The 27,991-nt window shown below is 46.2% G+C and overlaps 1 protein-coding gene across 1 annotated transcript in view; it reads left to right on the forward strand.

Annotated features, from left to right (window-relative positions):
• Nucleotides 1-27,991, forward strand: part of klhdc8a (kelch domain containing 8A) — a 47,200-nt gene that overhangs the window by 6,339 nt on the left and 12,870 nt on the right. Inside the window, exons 2-3 of the mRNA XM_061786350.1 lie at nt 20,139-20,535; nt 20,721-20,931. Of these exons, the coding sequence (XP_061642334.1) occupies nt 20,371-20,535; nt 20,721-20,931 (376 nt within the window). The 5' untranslated portion in view covers nt 20,139-20,370. The remainder of the gene's footprint in view (nt 1-20,138; nt 20,536-20,720; nt 20,932-27,991) is intronic.

Genomic DNA, 27,991 nt, shown 5'->3' on the forward strand with positions numbered 1-27,991 from the left:
AACTCTGACTCCGGTCGTACAGGGACCGAACAGCCCGTATCAGGGGGTTCGGTAGCCCATACTCCCGGAGCACCCCCACAGGACTCCCCGAGGGACACGGTCGAACGCCTTCTCCAAGTCCACAAAACACATGGAGACTGCTTGGGCGAACTCCCATGCACCCTCGAGGACCCTGCCGAGGGTGTAGAGCTGGTCCACTGTTCCACGACCAGGACGAACACCACACAGCTCCTCCTGAATCTGAGATTCGACTTCCCGACGGACCCTCTTCTCCAGCACCCCTGAATAGACCTTACCAGGGAGGAGGGAGGCTGAGGAGTGTGATCCCCCTGTAGTTGTAACACACCCTCCGGTCCCCCTTGGCTTGTCGGTGGAATTGAGGAGGTCTTCGAAGTATCCTCCCCACCGACTCACAACATGCAGTGGTCAACTTGTGAGCACATCTGCCTCACAGTTCTGACTATGGTGCAAATCCCAGGCCCCGCCTGTGTGGAGTTTGCATGTTCTCCCCGTGCCTGTGTGGGTTTTCTCTGGGTACTCCGGTTTCCTCCCACATCCCTAAAACATGCGTGGCAGGCTAATTAAAGACTCTAAATTGCCGCTCGGTGTGAATGTGAGTACGAATGGTTGTTAGTTTCTATGTGCCCTGCGATTGGCTGGCGACAAGTTCAGGGCGTACCCCGCCTCTCGCCCGTAGATAGCTGGGATAGGCTCCAGCACGCTCGCAACCCTAGTGAGGATAAGCGGTACAGAAAATGGACGGATGCTTGAGTCTTCACCGTTGTGTCAAGATGACAAACAGAAAAGGGGAAATTCAAGCTTTTTTAATTTTTCTGAAGTTAAGCACTTTATTTGAACACGGATAACTTTGTCTTTTCATATACTTGCCCTCATTGTGAAATGCAGGCCTACTTTTATTTAGTAAATGAGAGAACATTACACAGTTGTGCTCATATGTTTGGTTACCAGGGCAGACTTTGTAAGATGTGTACAATTATTTATTATGCTCTAATATCATTATATTAATGGCATAAAAAAATATACTATCATTTATTGTGAAAGCTTTGGGGAATATCCTCCTAAAAATTAATTCTTCTTCTTTTCCTTTCGGCTTGTCCCGTTAGGGGTCGCCACAGCGCGTCATCCTTTTCCATGTAAGCCTATCTCCTGCATCCTCCTCTTGAACACCAACTGCCATCATGTCTTCCCTCACGACATCCATCAACCTTCTCTTTGGTGTTCCTCTAGCTCTCTTGCCTGGCAGCTCCATCTTCATCATCCTTCTACCAATATACTCACTATTTCTCCTCTGGACGTGCCAAACCATCAAAGTCTGCTCTCTCTAACTTTGTCTTCAAAACATCGAACCTTGGATGTCCCTCTGATGAGCTCATTTTAAATTTTATCCAACCTGGTCACTCCGAGAGCGAACCTCAACATCTTCATTTCCGCCACCTCCAACTCTGCTTCCTGTTGTCTCTTCAGTGCCACTGTCTCTAAACCGTACATCATGGCTGGCCTCACCACTGTTTTATAAATTTTGCCCTTCATCCTAGCAGAGATTCTTCTGTCACATAACACACCTGACACCTTCCTCCACCCGTTCCAACCTGCTTGGACCCGTTTCTTCACTTCCTGACCACACTCACCATTGCTCTGGACGGTTGACCCCAAGTATTTAAAGTCCTCCACCCTTGCTATCTCTTCTCCCTGTAGCCTCACTCTTCCCTCACCACCCCTCTCATTCATGCACATATAATCTGTTTTACTTCGTCTAATTTTCATTCCTCTTCTTTCCAGTGCATGGCTCCATCTTTCTAACTGTTCCTCCTCTTGCTCCCTGCTTTCACTGCAGATCACAATGTCATCTGCAAACATCATGGTCCACGGGAATTCCAGTCTAACCTCATCTGTCAGCCTATCCATCACCACTGCAAAAAGGAAGGGGCTCAGGGCTGATCCCTGATGCAGTCCCACGTCCACCTTAAATTCTTCTGTCACACCTACACCACACCTCACCGCTGTTCTGCTGCCCTCGTACATGTCCTGTATTATTCTAACATACTTCCCTGCCACTCCAGACTTCTGCATGCAGTACCACAGTTCCTCTCTGGGTACTCTGTCATAGGCTTTCTCTAGATCTACAAAGACACAATGTAGCTCCTTCTGACCTTCTCTGTACTTTTCCAACAACATCCTCAAGGCAAATAATGCATCTGTGGTACTCTTTCTAGGCATGAAACCATACTGTTGCTCGCAAATACTCACTTCTGTCCTGAGTCTAGTCTCCACTACTCTTTCCCATAACTTAATTGTGTGGCTCATCAACTTTATTCCTCTATAGTTCCTAAAGCTCTGCACATCACCGTTGTTCTTAAAAATGGGCACCAGTACACTTTTCCTCCATTCCTCAGGCATCTTCTCACGCACTAGAATTCTATTGAACAAGCTGGTCAAAAACTCCACAGCCACCTCTCCTAGATGCTTCCATACCTCCACAGGAATGTCATCCGAACCAACTGCCTTTCCATTTTTCATCCTCTTTAATGCCTTTCTAACTTCCCCCTTATGAATCATTGCCACTTCATGGTCCACCACACTTGCCTCTTCTCCTCTCCCTTCTCTCTCATTTTCCTCATTCATCAACTCCTATTCTTTCCATCTAGCTAACACACTGCTGGCACCAGTCACCATATTTCCATCTCTATCTTTAATTACCCTAACCTGCTGCACATCCTTCCCATTTCTATCACTCTGTCTGGCCAGCCAGTATAGATCCTTTTCTCCTTCATTAGTGTCCAACCTGCCATACATGTCATCATATGCCTCTTGTTTGGCCTTTGCCACCTCTACCTTTGCCCTGTGTCGCATCTCAATGTATTCCTTTCGCCTCTCCTCGGTCCTCTCAGTGTCCCACTTCTTCTTAGCTAACCTTTTTCCTTGTATGATTTCCTGTACTGTGAGGTTCCACCACCAAGTCTCCTTCTCTCCTTTCCTGCCAGAAGATACACCAAGTACTCCCCTGCCTGCCTCTCTGATCACCTTGGCTGCAGTGGTCCAGTCTTCTGGAAGCTCCTCCCGTCCACCGAGAGCCTGTCTCACCTCTTCCCAAAAAGCTGCACAACACTCGTCCTGTCTCAGCTTCCACCACATGGTTCTCTTCTCTGCCTTTGTCTTCCTAATCTTTCTCCCCACCACCAGAGTCATCTTACACACCACCATCCTATGCTGTCTAGCCACACTCTACCCTACCACTACCTTCCAGTTGGTAACCTCCTTCAGATTACATCGTCTGCACAAAATGTAATCCACCTGCGTGCTTCTACCTCCGCTCTTGTAGGTCACCCTATGTTCGTGCCTCTTCTGGAAAAAAGTGTTCACTACACCCATTTGCATCCTTGTTGGAAAGTCTACCAACATCTGTCCCTCCAAGTTCCTTTCCTGGATGCCGTACTTACCCATTAGTTCTTCATCACCCCTATTACCTTCACCAACATGTCCATTACAATCTGCACCAATTACGACTCTCTCTCTGTCTGGGATGCTCAGAACTACTTCATCTAGCTCCTTCTAGAATTTCTCTTTCACCTCTAGGTCACATCCTACCTGTGGGGCATAGCCACTAATCACATTACACATAACACCCTCAATTTCAAGTTTCAGCCTCATCACTCGATCTGATACTCTTTTCACCTCCAAGACATTCTTAGCCAAATCTTCTTTTAAAATAACCCCGACTCCATTTCTCTTCCCACCTACACCATGGTAAAATAATTTAAACCCTGCCCCTAAACATCTAGCCTTACTGCCTTTCCACCTGGTCTCCTGGACACACAATATATCAACCTTTCTCCTAATCATCATGTCAACCAACTTCCGAGATTTTCCTGTCATAGTCCCAACATTCAAAGTCCCCAAATTCAGTTCTAGGCTCTGTGCTTTCCTCTTCTCTTTCGAAGAACCCGTTTTCCATCTCTTCTTCTTTGACTTCGACCCACAGTAGCTGAATTTCCAACGGCGCCCTGCAGGTTGACGGCACCAATGGCGGACGTTGTTAACCCGATGAACGCTCATATTTGTTTGGCAAAGTTTTAAGCCGGATGCCCTTCCTAACGCAACCCTCTGCATTTATCCGGACTTGGGACCGGCCTACAGTTTGCACTGACTTGTGCCCCCCATAGGGCTGTATTCTACTAAAAATTAATTAATTAATAAAATGGGTACCAGAATGTTTAAAATATGTAAACAGTATTTATACTTTACATATTTGAGACAGCGGCACGGTGTATGACTGGTTAGAGCGTCAGCCTCACAGTTCTGAGGACCGGGGTTCAATCCCCGGCCCCACCTGTGTGGAGTTTGCATGTTCTCCCCGTGCCTGCGTGGGTTTTCTCCGGGCACCCCGGTTTCCTCCCACATCCCAAAAACATGCATGGTAGGTTAATTGAAAACTCTAAATTGCCCGTAGGTGGGAATGTGAGTGGGAATGGTTGTTTGTTTGTTTGTGCCCTGCGATTGGCTGGCAACCAGTTCAGGGTGTACCCCGCCTCCTGCCCGATGATAGCTGGGATAGGCTCCAGCATGCCCGCGACCCGTGAGGAGAAGCGGCTCAGAAAATGGATGGATGGATATTTGAGACAGGCACGGTGGACGACTGGTTCGAGCGTCTGTTTCACAGTTCAATCCCGGCCCCGTCTCGGATAAGCGGTAGAAAATGGTTGGATGGATGGATGGACAAAAATATTTTAAGTGTGCATAGTGCCTAATTTGAACAGACTAACTGCTGGCCTTCTTTTATTTATTTATTTTGTTGTCCTGTTTGGCTTTTCCATTCCTGAAAAAGGGTATTGTGGCTGGGACACTGTTATATAGTGTGTGGCTGGGAAATATTATTTCTGAGGTAACACAAAGGAGTACACCACACACATAGGCGCACACAGGGTAAAAAGTGTGTGTGTGTGTGTGTGGGGGGGGGGGGGGGGGGGGGGGGGGACATATGCCCCCAGTGCTCAACTGGTTCCGCCACCTCTGAAAGTCATGTATCGTTTGGCTGTATTTGCTGGTTGGATTTTAAGCTTTCAATATTTGACGTTTTCAGACAAGTTTGGCAGCTGTATTAGAGCAGCAGTTTGATTTGCATTTTGTGTCATGCTTCAGATAGTTTTAAAAATTGCATATGTATTTTTGTGGGGATAGTTTAAATTGCAGTGCAAAGAGTCATTTTATTTATTAAAAGAAAGTGAATGGTATGCCCTCTGATTGGAGATTACTAGTTTATTAACATTCTGATATCTATTGGAGACTTATTAAATGCATGTCATCGTAAAAATTTTGTCATTGCCTGTTGGTTGTACATGCAGAATACAGATCTTGATGTGATAAAGTCTAGTTTCTTCAATACACATCCAATATTTATTAACTTGCCGCATTTAATTGGCATATGATAATTCAAGTATTTCTTTGTCATACCATCGCTCCTTTCTTCTCATTAACCTCATATGCTCCATTCATTGTCCTAATCTATTTTCCTCAAAATCCCAAACATTAATTTTTTTCCTGTTCTTCAACTGTCCTGTTTTTCCGCTCACTCCTCCAGCCTTATGTGCCATTCTTCACTGATCTTTTATCCACTCCAGCCTTCACAGCTCTGTCACAATGGATCAACTCACTCTAATTTGAGTCCCACACAGTATTTGCTGAAAGACTGAACCCCGATGCTGTAGTTAGAATAGTTTTAGAGCCAGTGAGCGGGCTAAGCCTGATGGAACTATTACAGCACATTTGACGAAACTGTACATTGCCCATATGTAACCAGGCATGTTTTGGGGGGACAAAATGTCTAGCCCCTGCACGCATCAAGCATTTTTCAAGATTTGATTGACTTACATTTTCTCTTGTATTAATCAATCAAGGGCAACATGTCAATCAATTATGTGAGTAGGGACTAATAATATATTATAATAATAATATATCCATCCATCCATTTTCAACACCGCTTATCCTGGTTAGGGTCACATGGCGCTGGAGCCTATCCCAGCTGACTTCGGGGGAAAGGCGGACTACACCCTGAACTGGTCGCCAGTCAGTCGCAGGGCACATATAGACGCAGACAACAATTCGCACTCACATTCACACCGTCACTGAGTGGGAACTGAACCCACGCACCAAAGTCAGGCGAGTGTACCACTACACCATCAGTGACTTCATAATAATATAATAAAATAGATTTTTTTAACATCATCCAACTTAATTTTATTTTTTTGTAAATCCTCTATCAATTTTCCTCACGACTGATAAAAGATCAATATTAAAATAAGTTAAAATGACACCTGGTATACAATGACATTATCTTACTTGTCATAGTTTTCTCTGAAACTGACACATACAATTTAAGTAATGAAGAACATCTCTAGTTGTTCATATGTTTAAAATGCCAATAACTGAAGAATTGAAAACCACTCCTTACAAGCTTGTGCCAGCAGCCAGCCACAACTAATTTAGTCTCACTCATTATATGACCAAGAACATAGACCGCCAGATTCAGTTTGCTAATTTCTCTCATTAATTCCAGCACAGACACAGGAACAGCTGTGCTAGATAGTCTTTTACCATTTCAAGCTCCTATAAATATTTAAATGAAAACATTAATGTTGAGGCACCCATCAAGCAGGGGAGAGAATCAGATAATTCCCATTCTTCATTGTTGTAGCAACAGAATTATGCAGCACTGTGACCCATCACTAAAGACTCTGCCTGTTGAGGCTTATTTATTATATAAAATTACTATATATTACGATAGATACAAAATAATTTTTTGGGCTCTCCTATCTTAGGAATTGAGATCACCGAGGTGGTTAAAAAGCTCCTCGATGGCAAGGCCCCGGGGGTGGATGAGATTCGCCCGGAGTTCTTCAAGGCTCTGGATGTTGTAGGGCTGTCCTGGTTGACATGCCTCTGCAACATCGCGTGGACATCGGGGACACTGCCTCTGGATTGGCAGACTTGGGTGGTGGTCCCCCCTTTTTAAGAAAGGGTACCGGAGGGTGTGTTCCAACTGCAGGGGGATCACACTCCTCAGCCTCCCTGTTAAGGTCTATTCAGGGGTGCTGGAGAGGAGGGTCCGTCGGGAAGTTGAATCTCAGATTCAGGAGGAGCAGTATGGTTTTCGCCCTGGTCGTGGAACAGTGGACCAGCTTCTTGGCAGGGTCCTCGAGGGTGCATGGGGGTTTGCCCAACCAGTCTACATGTGTTTTCGTCACGTACGTGGTTAGGGCGAAGGCGAGAAACGCAAGGCAAGAACATGGTGGACCCAATTGCAGGGAAGCAGTGAGGCAAGGCCCCCTCTAAAGGAACAGATCCCAGACGTTCCCCAAACAATAACCAAAAAGTCACCAACCCAGGGTGGGCAGAAGGTGTCCTGGAGGTGGGTACAGAGTCCACCCCTAAGGTCAGTCTGGTGGCCATCCAGGCCACCCGAGGTGAGGTGCTTGGCTGAGCGGTTCAGGAGGTCGTCCAGGACGCCGAGCACCAGGGTCTTTACAGGGCCATTCAGGCGGACGGCCACGGTGCCGAACCCAATGGTAATGCAGGGGCCAGGCAATAGGGTTGGGTGGCGGCCGCTGGACAAACGGTGCCGGAGCGGGGTCGGGTGGCGGCCGCTGGACGAACGGCGCCGGAGCGGGGTCGGGTGGCGGCCGCTGGACGAGCGGCGCCGGAGCGGGGTCGGGTGGCGGCCGCTGGACGAGCGCTGCCGGAGCAAAGACGGGTGGCGGCCGCTGGACGAGCGCCACCGGAGCAAGGACGGGTGGCGGCCGCTGGACGAGCGCCGCTGGACCGGGGACGGGTGGCGGCCGCTGGACGAGCGCCGAAGGAGCGGGGTCGGGTGTCGGACGCTGGACGAGCGCCGCCGGAGCAAGGACGGGTGGCGGCCGCTGGACGAGCGCCGCCGGAGCAAGGACGGGTGGCGGCCGCTGGACGAGCGCCGCCGGAGCGGGGACGGGTGGCGGCCGCTGAACGAGCGCCGCCGGAGCGGGGTCGGGTGGCGGCCGCTGGACGAGCGCCGCCGGAGCGGGGACGGGTGGCGGCCGCTGGACGAGCGCCGCCGGAGCGGGGACGGGTGGCGGCCGCTGGACGAGCGCCGCCGGAGCAAGGACGGGTGGCGGCCGCTGGACGAGCGCCGCCGGAGCAAGAACGGGTGGCGGCCGCTGGACGAGAGCCGCCGGACCAAGGACGGGTGGCGGCCGCTGGACGAGCGCCGCCAGAGCGGGGGCGGGTGGCGGCCGCTGGACGAGCGCCGCCGGAGCAAGGACGGGTGGCGGCCGCTGGACGAGCGCCGCCGGAGCAAGGACGGGTGGCGGCCGCTGGACGAGCGCCGCCGGAGCAAGGACGCGTGGCGGCTGCTGGACGAGCGCCGCCGGAGCAAGAACGGGTGGCGGCCGCTGGACGAGCGCCGCCGGAGCAAGAACGGGTGGCGGCCGCTGGACGAGCGCCGCCGGAGCAAGGACAGGTGGCGACCGCTGGACGAGCGCCGCCGGAGCAAGGACGGGTGGCGGCCGCTGGACGAGCGCCGCCGGAGCAGGAATGGGAGGCGGCCGCTGGACGAGCGCCGCCGGAGCAAGGACGGGTGGCGGCCGCTGGACGAGCGCCGCCGGAACGGGAGCCTGGCGCAGCTGCCGAGGAGCCGGAACGGGAGCCTGGCACAGCTGCCGAGGAGCCGGAACGGGAGCCTGGCGCAGCTGCCGAGGAGCCGAACGGGAGCTTGCCGCAGCTGCCGAGGAACAGGAACGGGGCCTGCAGTCGCTTCCTCAGCCTGCCGCCATTGAGGTTTGGGAATAGAGGGTACGGGAGTGGAAGAGTGCACAAGGTCTCGGGAAGGTGAACTAGGAAAAATGGCTGGTACTGAACATGGTGGCTTGGAGGCAGGTTTGACTAGACGTGACTTAATTGGAGCCGTGGAACAACATGTGGGAACAGTTGAAAAATTAAGTGACTTGTGAACAGGGGAAAAACAACGAGGGGGCAAAATTTGACCTTTACTTGGGCGCCTCCGCTGGCCATCACGCGGCGGTCCCGGGTAGATGTCCAAACGGGTGCCCAAGAAAAGGTCAGAGGGAAAGGATTTGGACTCACTGGGGTTGGAAACGGGGACATGACAAAAACTGACGAAGACGGGATAAACTAGGGAAGGAACCAGAAAAATCTAAATCTGTGTCAGATTCAGAATCAGACAGGAGATTAACTAAATCGGGGCCATCTTCACAATCAGAAAAATCAGAATCTAAAGAAACGTGGATGTAAAATAGTAAGGCATGGTGAATAACTAGGACATGTGGGGGGACCCGATGAAAAGAACAGAAAAGACTGAACGATAGGGCTTACTGGAGGAGGGTAGGTATGGATGGCAGGCTGAGGACGGTGGGAGGCAGTTTGGTGGTGTCCAGGGTGACGCCATGTTCTTCCCGCTGGGTCCTGTTCTGGTCGGTTCATTCTGTCACGTACGTGGTTAGGGCGAAGGCGAGGAACGCAAGGCAAGAACATGGTGGACCCAATTGCAGGGAAGCAGTGAGGCAAGGCAGGAGTGCAGGAATCTCAAAATAATATTTATTCTTCAAAAAGGGAAAACAAGGATATTGGATAAAGCAAATCTGAACGAAGTCCCACAACAGATAACAACCAAACCAAAGTAACAAAGAAACACTTGAATATCTAAAACTGGAAACAAACTATGACCTGTGAGTAAGACGTGGAATAGATAGGGAAAATGACACCTGACAATGACATACCACAATGATAAAGACAACTGGCGACTATGCAAGACATGTGACAACGACAATGAACCCACAAGAACTAAAAGAAACCAGGGAACTAAATACAAACAAATTGACGAGACAACGAGGAACACCTGGACAAGACACGAGTGGCTGAAGAGAGCTGATTGGTCGACACAAAGTAGACGAGACCAGGTGGACACAACAACCTAATGAGCACACGACAAACATGGAACAGAGGAAAACATGGAACAAAACTAAACACAACCCAAACCAAAACACAGACCATGACAGTTTTGTGGACTTGGAGAAGGCGTTCGACCGTGTCCCTCAGGGGGTCCTGTGGGGGTTGCTTCAGGAGTATGGGGTACCGAACACCCTGATATGGGCTGTTCGGTCCCTGTACGACCGGAGTCAGAGTTTGGTCCGCATATCCGGCAGTAGGTCGGACTCGTTTCCGGTGAGGGTTGGACTCCACCAAGGCTGCCCTTTGTCACCGATTCTGTTCATAACTTTTATGGACAGAATTTCTAGGCGCAGCCGAGGCGTAGAGGGGTTCCGGTTTCGTGGCCTCAGTATTGCATCTCTGCTTTTTGCAGATGATGTGGTTCTGTTGCTTCATCAAGCCGTGACCTCCAACTCTCACTGGAGCAGTTTGCAACTGAGTGTGAAGCGGCTGGGATGAGAATCAGCACCTCCAAATCTGAGACCATAGTCCTCAGTCAGAAAAGGGTGGCGTGCCCTCTCCAGGTCAGGGATGAGATCCTGCCCCAAGTGGAGGAGTTCAAGTATCTTGGGGTCTTGTTCACGAGTGAGTTAAGAATGGAACGGAGGTTCGACAGGCGGAGCGGTGCAGCCTCTGCAGTGATGCAGACTTTGTATCGATCCATTGTGGTAAAGAAGGAGCTAAGACGAAAGGCGAAGCTCTCGATTTACCGGTCGATCTGTGTTCCTACCCTCACCTATGGTCACGAGCTGTGGGTCGTGACCGAAAGAACAAGATCCCGGATACAAGCGGCCGAAAGGAGTTTCCTCCGCAGGGTGTCCGGGCTCTCCCTTAGAGATAGGGTGAGAAGCCCGGTCATCCAGGAGGATCTCAGAGTAGAGCCGCTGCTCCTCCGCATCGAGAGGAGCCAGATGAGGTAGCTGGGGCATCTGATTCGGATCCCTCCCGGACGCCTCCCTGGTGAGGCGTTTCGGGCATGTCCCACCGGGAGGAGACCCCGGGGACGACCCAGGACACGCTGGAGAGACTACATCCTTCGGCTGGCCTGGGAATGCCTCGGGTTCCCCCCCGGAAGAGATGGATGAAGTGGCTGGGGAGAGGGAAGTCTGGGCGTCCTTGCTAAAACTACTGCCCCGCGATCCGACTTCGGATAAGCGGTAGAAAATGGATGGACAAAAATATTTTAAGTGTGCATAGTGCCTAATTTGAACAGACTAACTGCTGGCCTTCTTTTATTTATTTATTTATTTTGTTGTCCTGTTCGGCTGTTAGGTCAAGCAGAATGAAAAATCTGTATCCCTTTCATGCCGTAAAAGTTTTACTGTGTCACAGTGGAGTTTAATAATAATTGAGGCTTATTGAGAATCAGACTTGATCAGTCGAACAAAATACAGTTTCTAGAAGGGAGTGATAAATAAAAGACAAGAGACTTAATTGTAAACAGGATGAGAGAAGTAAATCATTACATTATCTACAACAATGAAACATTAAATATGAGTGTTGCATGTGGCTGTAGTGCTACACCCTGTGAGGAAAGGACAGGACAAGATAGAACAGGACAAGGACAGGAGAAGAAGCATGCAGGACAAGGGTCGTTAACCCGACTGTACAACTGAAGTGTCGTGGCATTAATTATGTGAATTATAAAAGTCTACAAGACGAGAGTATAAGTGAGGGGATACACACGTGATTTGCATATTCATGAGTTATTTGTCGCAGTAGGTGCGAGACCCCACACCCAGTGAAAGAGTCCTAGGTGTGTGTGTCTGCGGATACAGGCAAGTAAATTGATACCATTTTACATGCACAAAGACTGACAGAAGTGTCCTGTAATTGCTGTGGCCGCACCGCGGCGGCTGAGGACCCCACCCAATCAATCGAGGGACGGGGTCAGGCCCAGGGGTCCACCCGACGGACGGGACACGTCCTACACTGAGGGAGCCAGGGCGGTCCGCCGGCCCCACCGAGGCGCCCCGACAATTGGCGAAACAGGGACCCAATGCCACCCCCCAGACAATATAAGTGTAATTGATTTTTTTATCTGCTGATATTTTTTCTAACGCAATATATTCTGTGATGAGATTTAGCCACTGATTGATGTGAATTGCTTGTTTGTTTTTCCAGTTTAATAGAATTGTTTTCTATAGAAATACAGTTTAATAGAATTGTAATGATTGTGAATATTTATTCGGGAGGTCAATTATGCCTAAGTCGCCAAGTATGCACAATCTTGGGGAAAGTGGAATCCTGTAGTTTAAAATACACGAGAGTTTTTGTATAACCGAAGACTAAAAGCATTGAATTGGTGTACATCCCCATACAGCATGAAAATAGGTGTCTGGGGTATTTTTGGTGCATTGGACGCATATATTAGATGGAGAGAAGCCCATTTTATGCATAGTGTACTGAGTAAAGTGTGTTCTATGGAGCACATTATAATGTATAAGCTGTAGATTTGTGTTTTTTTTGTCATTCTAAACATATTGTTACAAATCTGTATCCAGTCGCTACGGTCAGCAGACATGGAGAGGTCTTCTTCCCATTTGGTGATTGGTAAGTGCATTGATTTAGTATATGAAATTGATTTTTAAACTTTTGAGAGATTTCTTTTACTTTGCGGGAGAAGCTGCTAGCCTTCTTCACTCTCGAGCCGACTGCATGCTATTTCTCACCCGAGCATATTGATCCCAAGGTCAGCATTCTGACTCAGCGGAGTGTCTTGGCTGAGATACTTTCCCGTTTACAAACCTTGTCGTTGTCATAATTCTTACTTTGCTCTTTGTCTTTGACACCTGAGTGGCTTGTTGTCTTCTAGGTTGCTTCTGGGTTAATTGAGATCTGGCTTGCCCTGAAAGGTCCAGTGTAACATATAGGCTGTGGTGAGGAATATAAACTACACTCCCCTCCCAAAGTATCGCAACAATGAGGATAATTTCTTTATTTTTACCGACGGCTGAAAACGTTCGGGTTTGACATCAAAAGATGGATATGAGACTCGAGTGGCAGCCAAGAGTCGTAGAGCCTTCAAGAAATAACACATCTTGGGTGAGTATAGTAAAAAGGATATGAACACGAAAAGTACCGCAAATGAAACTGTAACCGAAGGAGACGTAGAGAACACCTCTCTGACACAGAAGGCTAAAGCTAATGCTAATACTCAGGCTAACGATGGCGCAGACCTAGTAGATGTTTTGGAGGCGATACGGGACTTTGAAAAGACACAAGCCATCAACTGAATAACATTAAATATGAGTTTGCTAATGTTAACCGAAGAAGGACTGAAGCAAAGTGTCCGCGGAATCACACTTTTGTTGTGGCTGAGTTCCAGTGCAGCTCTCGGGATTGAGTATCCCTGGCTTTGCAGGAACGCATGAACCAGGAGTTTTTTTTGTTTTTTTTTTAATCAGTGGCGGTAGGAGCAGGCCTCCCACTGCATGGTTTGTCAGGAACACATCCTTTTTTTGAGAACCCTGCCAAGGAAAGCATAAATTTTACCATGGCTTGAAGCAGTGTGACAGCCATAAAGCTTCTCAGACTAGTGCTGAACTTAACTTGGGGACAATATTTCAACACTGCAAACTGGTAGGAATGATACATTTACAAAAACTGCAAAGCCTAAGCTGTAAAATACTGATGCCCTCACATCAGTCAAAAAAATTACACCTGAAACAAAATTTAAAAAAGGCAGTGCGTAGTGACTTTTGGAGCACCCTGTTTTATGTTCTAGAGAGGGATGAGGGGTCATCTTCGATCAAATTTATGGACAAAATGCTAGAGGAGATCCGCCAGACAGTACTGCTAGGCATTGAGAGAGCACAGCGAGCAATTGTACAGAGAGCTCTGGCGAATCTGGGTGATAAGCAGCGGTCCATAATAATCCAGTTCATTCGAGACTTTACACAAAGCTAGAGGAAAGAAGGAGCCAAATTCATTTTGATTACAGCTATCCCTCAGCAATCTTGCAGAAATGCAAAGATTACACCGAAGCGAGTAAAGCAGAGAAAGATCCACTCCACTTATAGACACCGTATCAAGCCAAAGGATGGGACTCGGCTATACCAGACGGTGGAGGAGGCATGTTCACCTGTCACAATCAGGTTTTTTGGTGGTGTTTGAGATAAAGCAAAAGGTGGATGACCCAAGTGCAGGGAAGCAGGGAGGCAAAGCAGGAGTGGGGGAGTCTCCATAAATATATTTTAATTTCCAACACAAAAGGCAAACAAGGATCATGGAGGTAAATGTTAAATTAACTAAGTCCAAAAATCTAAATACAAAGTAACAAAGGAACACTATGGGAATACAAGACGAGACCAGGAAACATGATGTGAGACAACAGACAATCGAGATCAACAATGAACCAACAAGCACTGATCAAAACTACGGAACCAAATTCAAGCAAACTGACGAGACAACAAGGAACACCTGGACAAGACACGAGTGGCTGGAGGGAGCTGATAGGAAGACATGGGGTAGAGGGGCTGACGATAACAGGTGCCAACAAATACCAAATGAGCCCACTAGACATGAACAACATGGGACACAGGAAAACATCCATCCATCCATTTTCTGTACCGCTTATCCTCACTAGGGTCGCGGGTGTGCTGGAGCCTATCCCAGTATTTTCGGGTAAAAGGCGGGGTACACCCTGAACTGGTTGCCAGCCAATCGCAGGGCACACAGGAAAACATGAAACTAAATTAAATATAATCTAACAAAAGCACAGACCATGACACTAATGTTATGAAGACTTTCGTATATCTATATACAGAAGTGTTACTTTCTTTTAGTTCGCAGCACAGATGGCAAGGTGAGAGAACACAGTCAAGAGAAGCACAATTTTTGTTGTTCGTGCTTTTTTTAGCTTTAGCATTCCGTGTCCTTAAACAGTAGAAATGTCTTCTTGATATGTTTTGACAACAGTTTGAAAGTGCTGAAACTAACAGCAAGTGGAACAGCAAGGTCCCTGAAGCACAGTGTGAGAAGTATCATTGTGTCCTCAGTTAGCAGTGTTGGGAAGTGGTGGCGTTACAAGTAATGTTGTTACTAGTTTAACTATATTTCTTAGTAGCATGGTCATACTGCAATGTTACTGTTTTCAACATCAAATAGATTTTCAGGAGTGAAGCGACCTTCATGATCACAAAATGCTATAGCTTCCACAAAAGCACAATTTTCCCTAAACCTGAAATGCATCTCTTCATTTCAATGTCACATATCCTTCTGCTGATTATGGCCCTAGATGTTATATTAAAAGATGGCAACGAAATGTCTGATACAGCAGCAGCGTGGGATGGAAAGCTGGAGACAATGGCAAGCTGAGACAAAAACAAGGGTTAATATTGTAAGCAACTGGGTCATTTTCAACTGGAAAAACCAGAACCGGAGAAAAACGGAGTGTCGATTTATCATGCTAAAATCTTTCCTTAGCCTTTGATACAGTACATATTGTGAAGCTGCGCCAAACCCTCTATTACAATTTTAAAAAAAACAAAACACGTAAAACGTATTAATGTGTCTTTGTCACTAAATAGATGGATTTGTGAAAACGTATTAACAGGTCTCTGGCACTAAATTAGTTAAATACTGACTGTCACAAGTAAGTGCTTCTCCCCCGCCACCCCAAACACCCCCCCCCCCCTTCCCGTCAATCACCCACAGCCAGCTTTGCTAAACAGCTGCTTCACACACACACTTGAACAATATGCAGGGTTGCTACAGTCTGGGCGGCACGGTGGTCGACTGGTTAGAGTGTCCGCCTCACAGTTCTGAGGCCCCACCTGTGTGGAGTTTGCATGTTCTCCCTGTGCCTGCGTGGGTTTTCTCCGGTTTCCTCCCACATCCCAAAAAAAACATGCATTAATTGGAGACTCTAAATTGCCCGTAGGTGTGACTGTGAGTGCGAATGGTTGTTTGTTTGTAGGTGCCCTGTGATTGGCTGGCAACCAGTTCAGGGTGTACCCCGCCCTGCCCGATGATAGCTGGGATAGGCTCCAGCACGCCCGCGACCCTAGTGAGGAGAAGCGGTTCGGAAAATGGATGGATGGATGGTTTATGTTGGTGATGTTATTCAGTAACTTTTGTGGCGTGTATTATAAAGCAATGGGTATGGTTAAGGTAATGCTCTTTTTGGACTGTGGATAAGTTATATTGGCAGCTGCTGAAAGTAACTAAAAAGTTATTTGTAATCTAATATACTTACTTTTGAAATCAAGTAATCACTGAAGTAACTAAGTTACTTTTAAACTCAAGTAATCAGTAAAGCAACTGTTACTTTTTCAAGGTAAATGTGACAACACTAGTGATCTCAATTGGGAAACAACTTTTGGTTTTATTCCCGTGACAAATGTAGCAGCATTGATGTTGTGTGTAAAAAGAAAAACTGTGGGTGACTTGCAGGGGAAGGACTTCGTAATATAGGTGCGGGGTAGCTAGCTTGCTCACCAGTAGTCCAGATGAGTTGAAGGCTCACACTTGTCATTTACAATGAATAAGTAGCGGGCCAGCTCAATATAATGTAGATACGTGGTGCCACTAGATACGTGGTGCCACTAGCTAGACACAACGGCGTACGTTGTGTTGGCATATGTGGTGTGCATTTACGCGATGGTGCTGTTGATAATAGTGTGTCCTATCTGGAAGAAGCAGTGAATTATGTTGCAGCAGGCAGCCGGTCGCTTTTAACTCAAATGGAATTCATAACAATGATTGAGACATGTTCCCAGTGCTCTCTCTATCTCTCTCACACGTGCGCCGCAGGAGCACTACTCGTCACTTTAAACCGCATACAATCCTTGAAGTCTCAGCGCCCTTTGCACAATGGTCATTGCACCGGACTATTGCAATATTAGTCATTCGAACTGCTCTAAGTGCTAGAGGACTCTGCATCTTTTTGCACAATTGTTTTTTGTCAATGTCTTTATGTCTCCAAAGTGTTCTGTAAATTGACTGTCTATTGTACTAGAGCGGCTCCAACTACCGGAGACAAATTCCTTGTGTGTTTTGGACATACTTGGCAAATAAAGATGATTCTGATTCTGATTCTGAAAAGGCGTCTTTCAACCATTTAAACATGCATATATATATATATATATATATAAAATCAGAATCTAGTACGACAACAGACAGTCAATTTACAGAACACTTTGGAGACAGAAAGACATTGACAAAAGAAAAAAAAACAGTCACTGAGCAGTAAAGGGTTGCTAGTTATCTGGTAATGCCGGTACATTATTATTATTTTTTTTGACAATTGTGCAAAAAAATGCAGAGTCCTCTAGCACTTAGAGCAGTTCGAATGACTAATATTGCAATAGTCCGGTCCAATGACCATTGTGCAAAGGGCGCCGAGACTTCAAGGAGTGTATGCGGTTTAAAGAGACGAGTAGTGCGATAGTCTGGGACAATGTTGGTTGTCCAAATGTTGCAGATACTCCTCAATCAGAGTGCAAATGGAGCAGATGCTACTCTGGCATGAGTGGCCAGTATATGCAAATAGTGCAGCATGGCGAGACAACTACAGTGAGTGCACGAGTAATACATAATTGGCCCCACAGAAATGTGACAACAAACTCAAGTCAAAACATTGCCAGCATGTTGTAATGAAATTGTAGGTTAGGTGTTTAAGAAGTTGATCGCAAGAGGGAAGAAGCTGTTGGAATGTCTGCTGGTTCTAGTTTGCATTGATCGGTAGCGCCTACCTGAGGGAAGGAGTTGGAAGAGCTGGTGACCGGGGTGCGGAGGGTCCGAGAGGATTTTGCACGCTCTTGTCTTAGTTCTGGCAGCGTGCAAGTCCTCAAGGGTGGGTAGGGGGGTACCGACAATCCTTTCAGCATTTTTGATTGTCCGTTGCAGTCGGAGTTAGTCCTTTTTTGTAGCAGCACCAAACCAGACTGTGATGGAAGAACACAGGACTGATTCGATGACCGCTGTGTAGAACTGTCTCAGCAGCTCCAGTGGCAGGCCGTGTTTTCTCAGAAGCCGCAGGAAGTACATCCTCTGCTGGGCCTTTTTGAGGACGGAGTTGATGTTGGTCCCCCACTTCAGGTCCTGAGAGACTGTAATTCCCAGGAACTTGAAGGTTTCGACAGTTGACACAAGGCAGCTGGACAACGTGAGGGGCAGCTGTGGCGAAGGAAGCCTCCTGAAGTCCACAATCATCTCTACAGTCTTGAGCGTATTCAGCTCCAGGTTGTGTCGGCCGGACCACAGCTCCAGCCGCTCCGCTTCCTGTCGATATGCAGACTCGTCACCGTCCTTGATGAGGCCGATGACAGTGGTGTCATCTGCAAACTTCAGGAGTTTGACAGTCGGGTGCGCTGAGGTGCAGTCGTTCGTGTAGAGAGAAAAGAGCAGCGGAGAGAGGACACAACCTTGGGGCGCCCCAGTGCTGATGCTGCATATGGATGAGGTGGCCTCCCCCATTCTCACCTGCTGTGTCCTGCCCGTCAGAAAGCTGTAAATCCACTGGCAGATGGCAGGTGAGATGCTGAGCAGGAGAAGCTTGGATGAAAGGAGTTCAGTGATAATGGTGTTGAACGCTGAGCTGAAGTCCACGAACAGGATCCTCGCGTAGGTCCCTGCACTGTCGAGGTGTTCTAGGATGAAGTGCAGTCCCATGTTGACTGCATCATCTGCAGACCTGTTCGCTTGGTAGGCAAACTGCAGGGGGTCCAGCAGGGTACCTGTGACACTCTTGATGTGGTCCAGCACGAGACGTTCAAAAAAAAAAAAAAAAAATATATATATATATATATATATATATATATATATATATATATATATATATATATATATATATATATATATATATATATATAATGCCTCGTCTAAACCAGTCGGTGGTACAAAAAAGGTTGGGAACCACTGTTGTATGTGACCAATTTGGTAGCAGTCTCGAATCCTGCCTTTTGGTTCTAGTCTTTAATGTCCTATGGTGTTTTCCAGAGCGAAGGGTTTTTGTGATATTTGCATACATACTGTAATGTGCCTCCCTTGTAGTTGTAACATGTTTAACGTTGCAGTAATATGTAATAATGAAGCACGCTTACGATAATAATGCCTCATGCCAAACGAAGAGGGGGTGAAATAACTTTATTCAGTGTGGTTTTTCCTTCATTTATCCAGGTAAGGCAATTGAGAAGTTTCTCATTTACAATGTTTCTGCACCACTTTATACTACAGCAACAGTAATGAACATTGCAACATTAATTGATTGCCTGATATCTTAACATAAATATTATTACTTTGTTAAGGCATTATGTTTGATTAGAGCTCATCATGGCTCTGACTAGACAGTCTTAGGCCCGGTACACACCTAAAGCGAATCGGGCTGTTTTTGTCCTGAATCTGCCCCTTCCCGACCAAGCACGTCTAACGCCAGACTCTCTTATGGTTAACAAGATTATCCTACAGTGTATAAGATTATCCTTATCCTCTATTAAGAGTGGATTTGTCCCAATAACACGGTCCGATACAGGTCGGGGCTGACAATCTTAAATATTGACCGCATTCAGTATTTATGACCAAAGATTCTTCATGTGTGTAGAGGAAGCTGACATCTCCCCGCGTCATGACACCAAGAATTGTGACATGGAACGGAATGTAGCCTAAGAAAGATGCGACCTAACTGAGGAACAATGAACGGCAGTAAATAAAAACAAACGTGTGTTTTATTTGTATAAAAGTGGGTTCCCCAGACGGCAAGCAGTATTTTCCAAAGTAATTCTTTTTTATTTATCTACATCACTTCTGCCTCCATTCCATTCAGTGACACTTGGCAAAGATCGGCGCATGCTGGGAAGTGTCTGCCCGTCTTCATTTTTGTGATCACATGTGATCACGCGAGACTTTTGAGACCGGTGGCGGAACAGAATCGTTATGTATGTGGTTCTGTGTTAAGTTTATCGGAGCACAGCACACACAATATGACCAAAACTGTGAGCCTGATTATTTTTTTTTTGTCTTCATGTGTGGGGTCTGTCACAGATAAAAAAATATTTTAAAATAAAAAAAATCCTTGTGTGTACCAGGCCTTAGTGGGTATTACAACACTCACAAGAGCTTAATCAAAATCACTTTAGTTTTTACGCTTTACTTTTTAATATTTTATCTGTAAATTGTTTTTCTTTTCTGTATTTATTTTGCAGGGCCCAAATATAAAGCAGTTCACCCTGGGGAGGAAATCGAGATTTGTCCTGTCCTAATCCAACACTACCACCACTTACCGTCACGACTACTATAAAGCTCCTCCACTGGGGTCTTCTCCTCAGTGTCGTAGCTCTGTTCCGTCACTTCATTCCCTCATCAATCTCCTCTCCAAATCTCCATAACGCAGCAAATTCTTCCTTACTGCTAACCTCTTTGTAAGCTGCTGAGGCCATGGCGGTGCCTTCAGCTCATGAGTTTCACTGGCAGAGACTAGCACGACTGCCCAGTGGCCGTGTTTACCATACTCTATCAGAGGTGGGAGGGCAGATGTACATGCTGGGGGGCTGTGATGCTGCAGGGAGGCCATGCCCCACCGTGGAACTGTACTCCCCAGAGGTACAAAACAAAACAGGCCTGGTTTGCCAATGTTAGTGCAACACTTTAACTGATGTAAATTAGCTGATAATAGAGTGTAAACAATATTCCGTGCTGTTTTTTTTTTTTCAGAATGAGATCTATTAATTAAAAGACTATGTATTAATTACGTAACTGCTTGAAAAAATGCCTGTTGCATTTTGTAGGTGGACCGATGGATATGCCTGCCCTCTATGCCCACCCCACGAGCTGGAGCTGCTGTGACAGTCCTTGGAAAACAGATCCTAGTGGTGGGAGGAGTGGGAGAAGACCAGAGACCATTAAAGGTGGTAGAAATGTATAACACTGAGGAAGGGAGGTGGAGGAAGAGGAGTGCCATGCGGGAAGCCCTGATGGGTGTGTCCATCACTGTAAAAGGTATGGATTGAAGACATTGTCTTGGTTCAATGCTTCCTTACAATAAATAGGATTCTTTTGGAAAGTCTTACTTATTTCCCTTTTAATTGATGCCCCATTTGGAATGAACATGTATATTTATGGAATGGGCAGCACAAATGAGTTATGTTGTGTCTGTGGAAAATGTGCAAAATTTTAAGTTTTGTTTGGTGTTCTTTGGTAGATTGGATGATAGACAAATAATCCTGTTTTAATAAGGTACTACTGGTGTAGATGCATTATAGGATGCTACAATAAGGACATCAAAATGGTAAAACAAAATTGTAATCTGTCATATTAACATATACACATATTAACATTATACAATTTTATCAACTGTCACAAAACATTTGTGAAGAAAATTTACTTGTTTTATTTTTGTTTTGGTTTACAGTCGTAAAATAAAGATACAGCGAGCAACTCGACCGAAACTGACTGAACTGTCGCATAGTGTGCGGGGGTTTGGCGACTATTTTTTATGAGTTCATGATTTTAAAAATTTGAATTGCAGTTGCACCGTTTAGCAAATAGCCTTCTAGCTTCCACTCACACTAAAAATACATTTCCGTGTTTTAAAAGTGACAGAAGGGCCTTTGGGCCGCCCATATAAATACAGTATATTGTCTCAAATATTGTGTTTTACAACAATATTAATACGGGTGTAACGGTTCATTTGTCATGTATCGATTTATACACCTACGAGGGGTGCGTAAAAATATTGACTCATCAATGCATTGCAATACTCACCCCCCGCAATCCAATATCAACTCATTAAATCCTTTGACTCAATTCACCTGGTGAGTCAGGCGCTTTGCGTGTGATTCGCGTTGTACGGACGGAAGCCTCACTTGACTAAACAACAACAAAATGGCAACTAAAGCAAGCGGCAGCTGCAGCGTAAAGTGAGCGACTTCTATTTTTAATTCTGACGTTTGTGGTCATTTTGGATTCTTCTTTAAATCCCCAAAACAGAAAATGGACAAAAGACACTCGAACCACGATACGCAATACCAACACGAAAACACGTCAGAAGTCGCTGTCCTGAAGCTTTACACAGAGTTAAGACAGCTGTTTTGGAGTTGTTGAAGTCCTCTTGGATGACATAAATGGATTTAAAATTGTTTTGAAAGGTAATCGATTGTATCAATACGAGGAAAGAACGCACCAGATTCAAGCACGGCAGACTTTATATGGATGCGTGTTTTTTTACACTTTTAAAGACGTAAATCTGCATCAGAATCAAAATCCTCTATATTTGCCAAGTATGTCGAAAACATTTTTGTCTCCAGTAGTTGGAGCCGCTCTAGTACGACAATATTGACAAAAAAATACTTTTGAGACATAAAAAGATAAAAACACACTATGGAGCGTCACTTAGCCTCTAGTAATTTAATGGAAAGAGGGAAGAAGCTGTTGGAATGTCTGCTTGTTTTAGTTTGCATTGAGCTATAGCGGGCGCCACGGTGACCGACGTGTAAGTACATCTGCCTCACAGTTCTGAGGACCCGGGTTCATATCCGGCCTCGCCTGTGTGGAGTTTGCATGTTCTAACCGTGCCTGCCTGGGTTTTCTCCAGGTACTCCGGTTTCTTCCCAGGTCCGAAAACATGCATGGTAGATTGATTGAAGACTCTAAATTGCCTGTGGGTGTGAATGTGAGTGTGAATGGTTGTTTGTTTCTATGTGCCCTGCGATTGGCTGGCAACCAATTCAGGGTGTACCCCGCCTCTCGCCCAGTCAGCTGGGATAGGCTACAGCACGCCTGCGACCCTAGTGAGGATAAGCGGTATGGAAAATGGATAGCTCACCACAATTTCTTTTACCATTAACTGGTTTAGGCAGCACGGTGGACGACTGGTTAGAGCGTCTGCCTCACAGTTCTGAGGACTGGGGTTCAATCCCCGGCCCGGACTGTGTGGAGTTTGCATGTTCTCCCCGTGCCTGCGTGGGTTACATTTCTAGATTACGTAAGGCGTGCAATGAACAAGAAGGGACGCTCAGTTACCACAGTAGTTTAGTTGAAGACTACGCCATGTTTTGACGTACAAATTCAGACTATGTCGCCACCATAGAAATAGAATTCTATAATTTATCAGAGCAAATTTTGTAAAATATAAATTTACAAAAGTAATAACTAATGTGGCGGCACGGTGGACGACTGGTTAGAGCGTCAGGCTCACAGTTCTGAGGACGGGGATTCAATCCCCGGCCCCGCCTGTGTGGAGTTTGCATGTTCTCCCCGTGCCTGCGTGGGTTTTCTCCGGGCACTCCGGTTTCCTCCCACATCCCAAAAACATGCATGAATTGGAAACTCTAAATTGCCCGTAGGTGTGAATGTGAGTGCGAATGGTTGTTTGTTTGTATGTGCCCTGCGATTGGCTGGCGACCAGTTCAGGGTGTACCTTGCCTCCTGCCCGATGATGGCTGGGATAGGCTCCAGCACGCCTGCGACCCTAGTGAGGAGAAGCGGCTCAGAAAATGGATGGATGAATAACTAAAGTGGCGGCACGGTGGGCGACTGGTTAGAGCGTCTGCCTCACAGTTCTGAGGCCCAGGAGTTTGCATGTTCTCCCTGTACCTGCGTGGGTTTTCTCCGGGCACTCCGGTATCCTTCCACATCCCAAAAACATGCATGGTGCGTTAATTGAGGACTCTAAATTGCCCGTAGGTGTGAATGTCAGTGCGAATCGTTGTTTGTTTATATGTGCCCTGCGATTGGCTGGCACCCAGTCCAGGGTGTACCCCGCCTCCTGCCCGAAGATAGCTGGGATAGGCTCCAGCACTCCCGCGACCCTTGTGAGGATAAGCGACTCAAAAAAAAGGATGGATGGATAACTAAGGTGCAAAAGTTTTAACAAATTTACAAATGAAGTTATGGGAAAGAGTAGCAACAGTATGGTTTCATGTCTAGAAAGAGTACCATAGATGCATTATTTGCCTTGATGATGTTGATGGAAAAGTACAGAGAAGGTCAGAAGGAGCTACATTGTGTCTTTGTCGATCTAGAGAAAGCCTATGACAGAGCACCCAGAGAGGAACTGTGGTACTCCATGCGGAAGTCTGGAGTGGCAGACTATGGCAGACTATAATTAGTGGTATGTTAGAATACAGGACATGTATGAGGGCGGCAGAACAGTGGTGAGGTGTGCTGTAGGTGTGACAGACGAATTTAAGGTGGAGGTGGGACTGCATCAGCCCTGAGCACTTTCCTGTTTGCAGTGGTGCTGGATAGGCTGGCAGATGGACCATGATGTTTGCAGATGACATTGTGATATGCAGTGAAAGCAGGGGGCAGGTCGAGGAACAGTTAGAAAGATGGAGGCATGCACTGGAAAGCAGAGGAATGAAGATTAGCCGAAGTAAGACAGAATATATGTGCATGAATGAGAGGGGTGCTGAGGGAAGAGTGAGGCTACAGGGAGAAGAGATAGCAAGGGTGGAGGACTTTAAATACTTGGGGTCAACCGTCCAGAACAAAGGTGGGTGTGGTCAGGAAGTGAAGAAATGGGTCCAAGCAGGTTGGAACGGGTGGAGGAATGTGTCAGGTGTGTTATTTGAGAGAAGAGTCTCTGCTAGGATGAAGGGCAAAATTTATAAAACATTGGTGAGGCCAGCCATGATGTACGGATTAGACACAGTGGCACTGAAGAGACAACAGGAAGGAGAGCTGGAGGTGGCGGAAATGAAGATGTTGAGGTTCATTCTCGGAGTGACCAGGTTGGAAAAAATTAGAAATTAGCTCATCAGAGGGACACACAAGGTTCGATGTTTTGGAGACAAAGTTAGAGAGAGTAGACTTCGATGGTTTGGACACGTCCAGAGGAGAAATAGTGAGTATATTGGTAGAAGGATGATGAGGATGGAGCTGCCAGGCAAAAGAGCTAGAGGGAGACCAAAGAGAAGGTTGATGGATGTCGTGAGGGAAGACATGAGGGCAGTTGGTGTTCGAGAGGAGGATGCAGGAGATAGGCTTACATGGAAAAGGATGACGCGCTGTGGCGACCCCTAAAGGGACAGGCCAAAAGGAAAAGAAGTGCAATGTGTGATAGGCCTTAGAAGTTGATGTCTTAGAAAAAGTCAACATTATTTTTGTTACATTATTTTAAATGTGCTGACATTTTGACCACCAACCGCTAACATCATTCCTAGAATCCCAATTTAGGGGCACAGGAAACATAATCAAGGCAAAGCTCCTTCTTTCCTCTACCGTCTTCTTCTTCTTCTTTTCCTTTCGGCTTGTCCCGTTAGGGGTCGCCACAGCGCGTCATCCTTTTCCATGAGAGCCTATCTCCTGCATCCTCCTCTCGAACACCAACTGCCATCATGTCTTCCCTCACGACATCCATCAACCTTCTCTTTGGTCTTCCTCTAGCTCTCTTGCCTGGCAGCTCCATCATCATCATCCTTCTACCAATATACTCACTCTCTCTCCTCTGGACGTGTCCAAAAGGACACGCTGGAAATTTCTCTGGGGAGTATTCTTTATTGCACAGGATGAGGGAACCAAAGGAATGGTCGCTTTTGGACACACTGTGCTTGCTCACTCAAACTCAAACGGGACCACCAATTTACTTAGGGACATGATGACACACAACACTGGCTTCATTCGCAAGGGTATGCTCGCTAAAACATTTATGTAAAAGAACCATACACAGCCACAACAGCCATGCTCGTTACTATCTTAGTCATACATTACTGTGAAATGGATTTCCACCCCTCAGTCGAGATTCATCGCAAGTCAGCCAACATGTTATTCACTTTAGCACGAACAGTGCACCTGAGATACTACAACAGTGCACCAGTGCATACTACAACTATTGAGATAGATACCCAAGATCCCAGATTATCCCATTAATTCTCGAGACTTATGAAATATAAACAGCAGCGACATTAACGGTGGGCCAGGGCCATTACGCTGCTGTGTCGGGACACCACCGATGTATAGACAGTGGGCCAGGACAAATTTCTAAGTCACAGAAAATGTTCACTCACTGAAAATGGCCCAAAACTGCATTGTGTGTGTCCGTCTGAAATTGTTTTAGCATCGAACATCCCGTCCAAGACAGGGATGTTGTGATGACGCAAGGAGAAACCGCAACCAGCACCGCCTGACTCAATAAATGCACACGATTTCGGGTTAGCTTTAAAATGATAGCCAACACTAACGAAGCTAATGCTGCTAGTGTCATGCAACAGCTCGTACTTTGCAGCCTGTAGAATGTTATTCTGCCCTCCGTGAGCATGCTTTAAGCTGTTTATTGATACCCAGTTGAAGTCTACTGTAAAACTAAGTACACAGGAAAAATAATTACACACATTTTCTATTTAAATACAAGACACACATTGTTGTAGAAATCGCCAGCTTAATGCTTACAGTCAATGGAAAACCTCATGGACTGGCTAGCTAATATTAGCATTTGGTTACGGGAGGGATTTCCCTTCAAATAACGAATATTCACACACAAACATCATAATAACACATACAGACAGGTAATATAACAGTACTCAAGGGAATATATTCTTTGTAATCTGTGAAAAACAAGGTTTTATCGTGACTTTCGTCTACAGCAAACGATTAGCTATAAAATGACTGTTGAATCAATGTTGAAAATAAAACGAATGAATGAAATTTAATGGGTTTTTTTCCTGACTGTGACATGAAATCAGACAAATACAAAATGTATTTCTATTTCCTAAAGGCCAGAATAATGGGACGATTTTCTAGACAACTACAGACTAACAGACAATATGGCTAAAAGCATTGCCACATTTTTAGCCATCCAACCATACATTTTACATACTGCTTATCCTCACTATGGTTGCTTGCGAGAGTCTATCCCAGCTGACTCTGGGTGAGAGGCGAGGTACACCCTGAACTGGTCACCAGCCAATCGCAGGGCACACATAGACAAACAACCATTGGCACACACATTCACACCTATGGGCAATTTAGAGTCTTCAATTAAACTACCATGAATGTTTTGGGGTAGTGAGAGGAAACAAGAGTTTTTTTATTTGTCTTTATTGTTTTTTGTTTTCAATTTCTATTATTTTAATATATTATATAGAGTATGGATTATCCATCCATTTTCTGAGCCGCTTCTCCTCACTAGGGTCGCGGGCGTGCTGGAGCCTATCCCAGCTGTCATCGAGCAGGAGGCGGGGTACACCCTGAACTGGTTGCCAGCCAATTGCAGGGCACATACAAACAAACAACCATTCGCACTCATAGTCATGCCTACGGGCAATTTAGAGTCTCCAATTAATGCATGTTTTTAGGATGTGGGAGGAAACCGGAGTGCCCGGAGAAAACCCACGCAGGCACGGGGAGAACATGCAAACTCCACACAGGTGGGTCCTCAGAACTGTGAGGCTGACGCGCTAACCAGTCGGTCACCGTGCCGCCCGACAAAATTATCAATAGAGGTAAACGAAAACAAACAAGGTATTTTTAGGGAGATAGTCCGTCACAAAATCGACTAAATGATAAAATTTATTGAATCATTATTTTTCAGAGATCAGCTAATGAATCCTCGGCTAACGAGGCTTACCTCTTCAAAATGAATACAAGTTTTTAAAACGTTTGGGTCAAATTAGTCCATGTGGGCTGCATAGTGACTGGTATTTGGCAGTCTTGCCTCCAGGCAAAAAAGTTATAGTGTTTACACATTCTTCTATTACAGCAGCTTCCTCTCTCGGTCCAAAATGTTTGTACAGAATGTTGTGTAAAACTTTGTGCTGCATTTGAAGCAAACTTGGCAAGAACAAGTCAATGAAAAGTTGGCTACATGGGACCAAAAAATTATAATGACGTGGAGTCTGTCCAAAAATGTGAGAATATGGACTGTGTTGTATGGTCCAAGGAAAGAGTGTCATGACTGTGGAGGACATCTTGCCTATTGGAGATGGCAGCGCACATTGCGATATTACCACCACTCCAGTTGTCCGGATGGCACAGGCTAAACAGCCACATGCATTGTCAGCCCATGGTTGATGACATGATCATATAATGTTGCTCTGAATTAATTTCAAAGTTGTTGTCT

Source organism: Phyllopteryx taeniolatus, chromosome 9, assembly GCF_024500385.1.
Source record: "Phyllopteryx taeniolatus isolate TA_2022b chromosome 9, UOR_Ptae_1.2, whole genome shotgun sequence".
NCBI classification, from domain to species: Eukaryota; Metazoa; Chordata; class Actinopteri; order Syngnathiformes; family Syngnathidae; genus Phyllopteryx; species Phyllopteryx taeniolatus.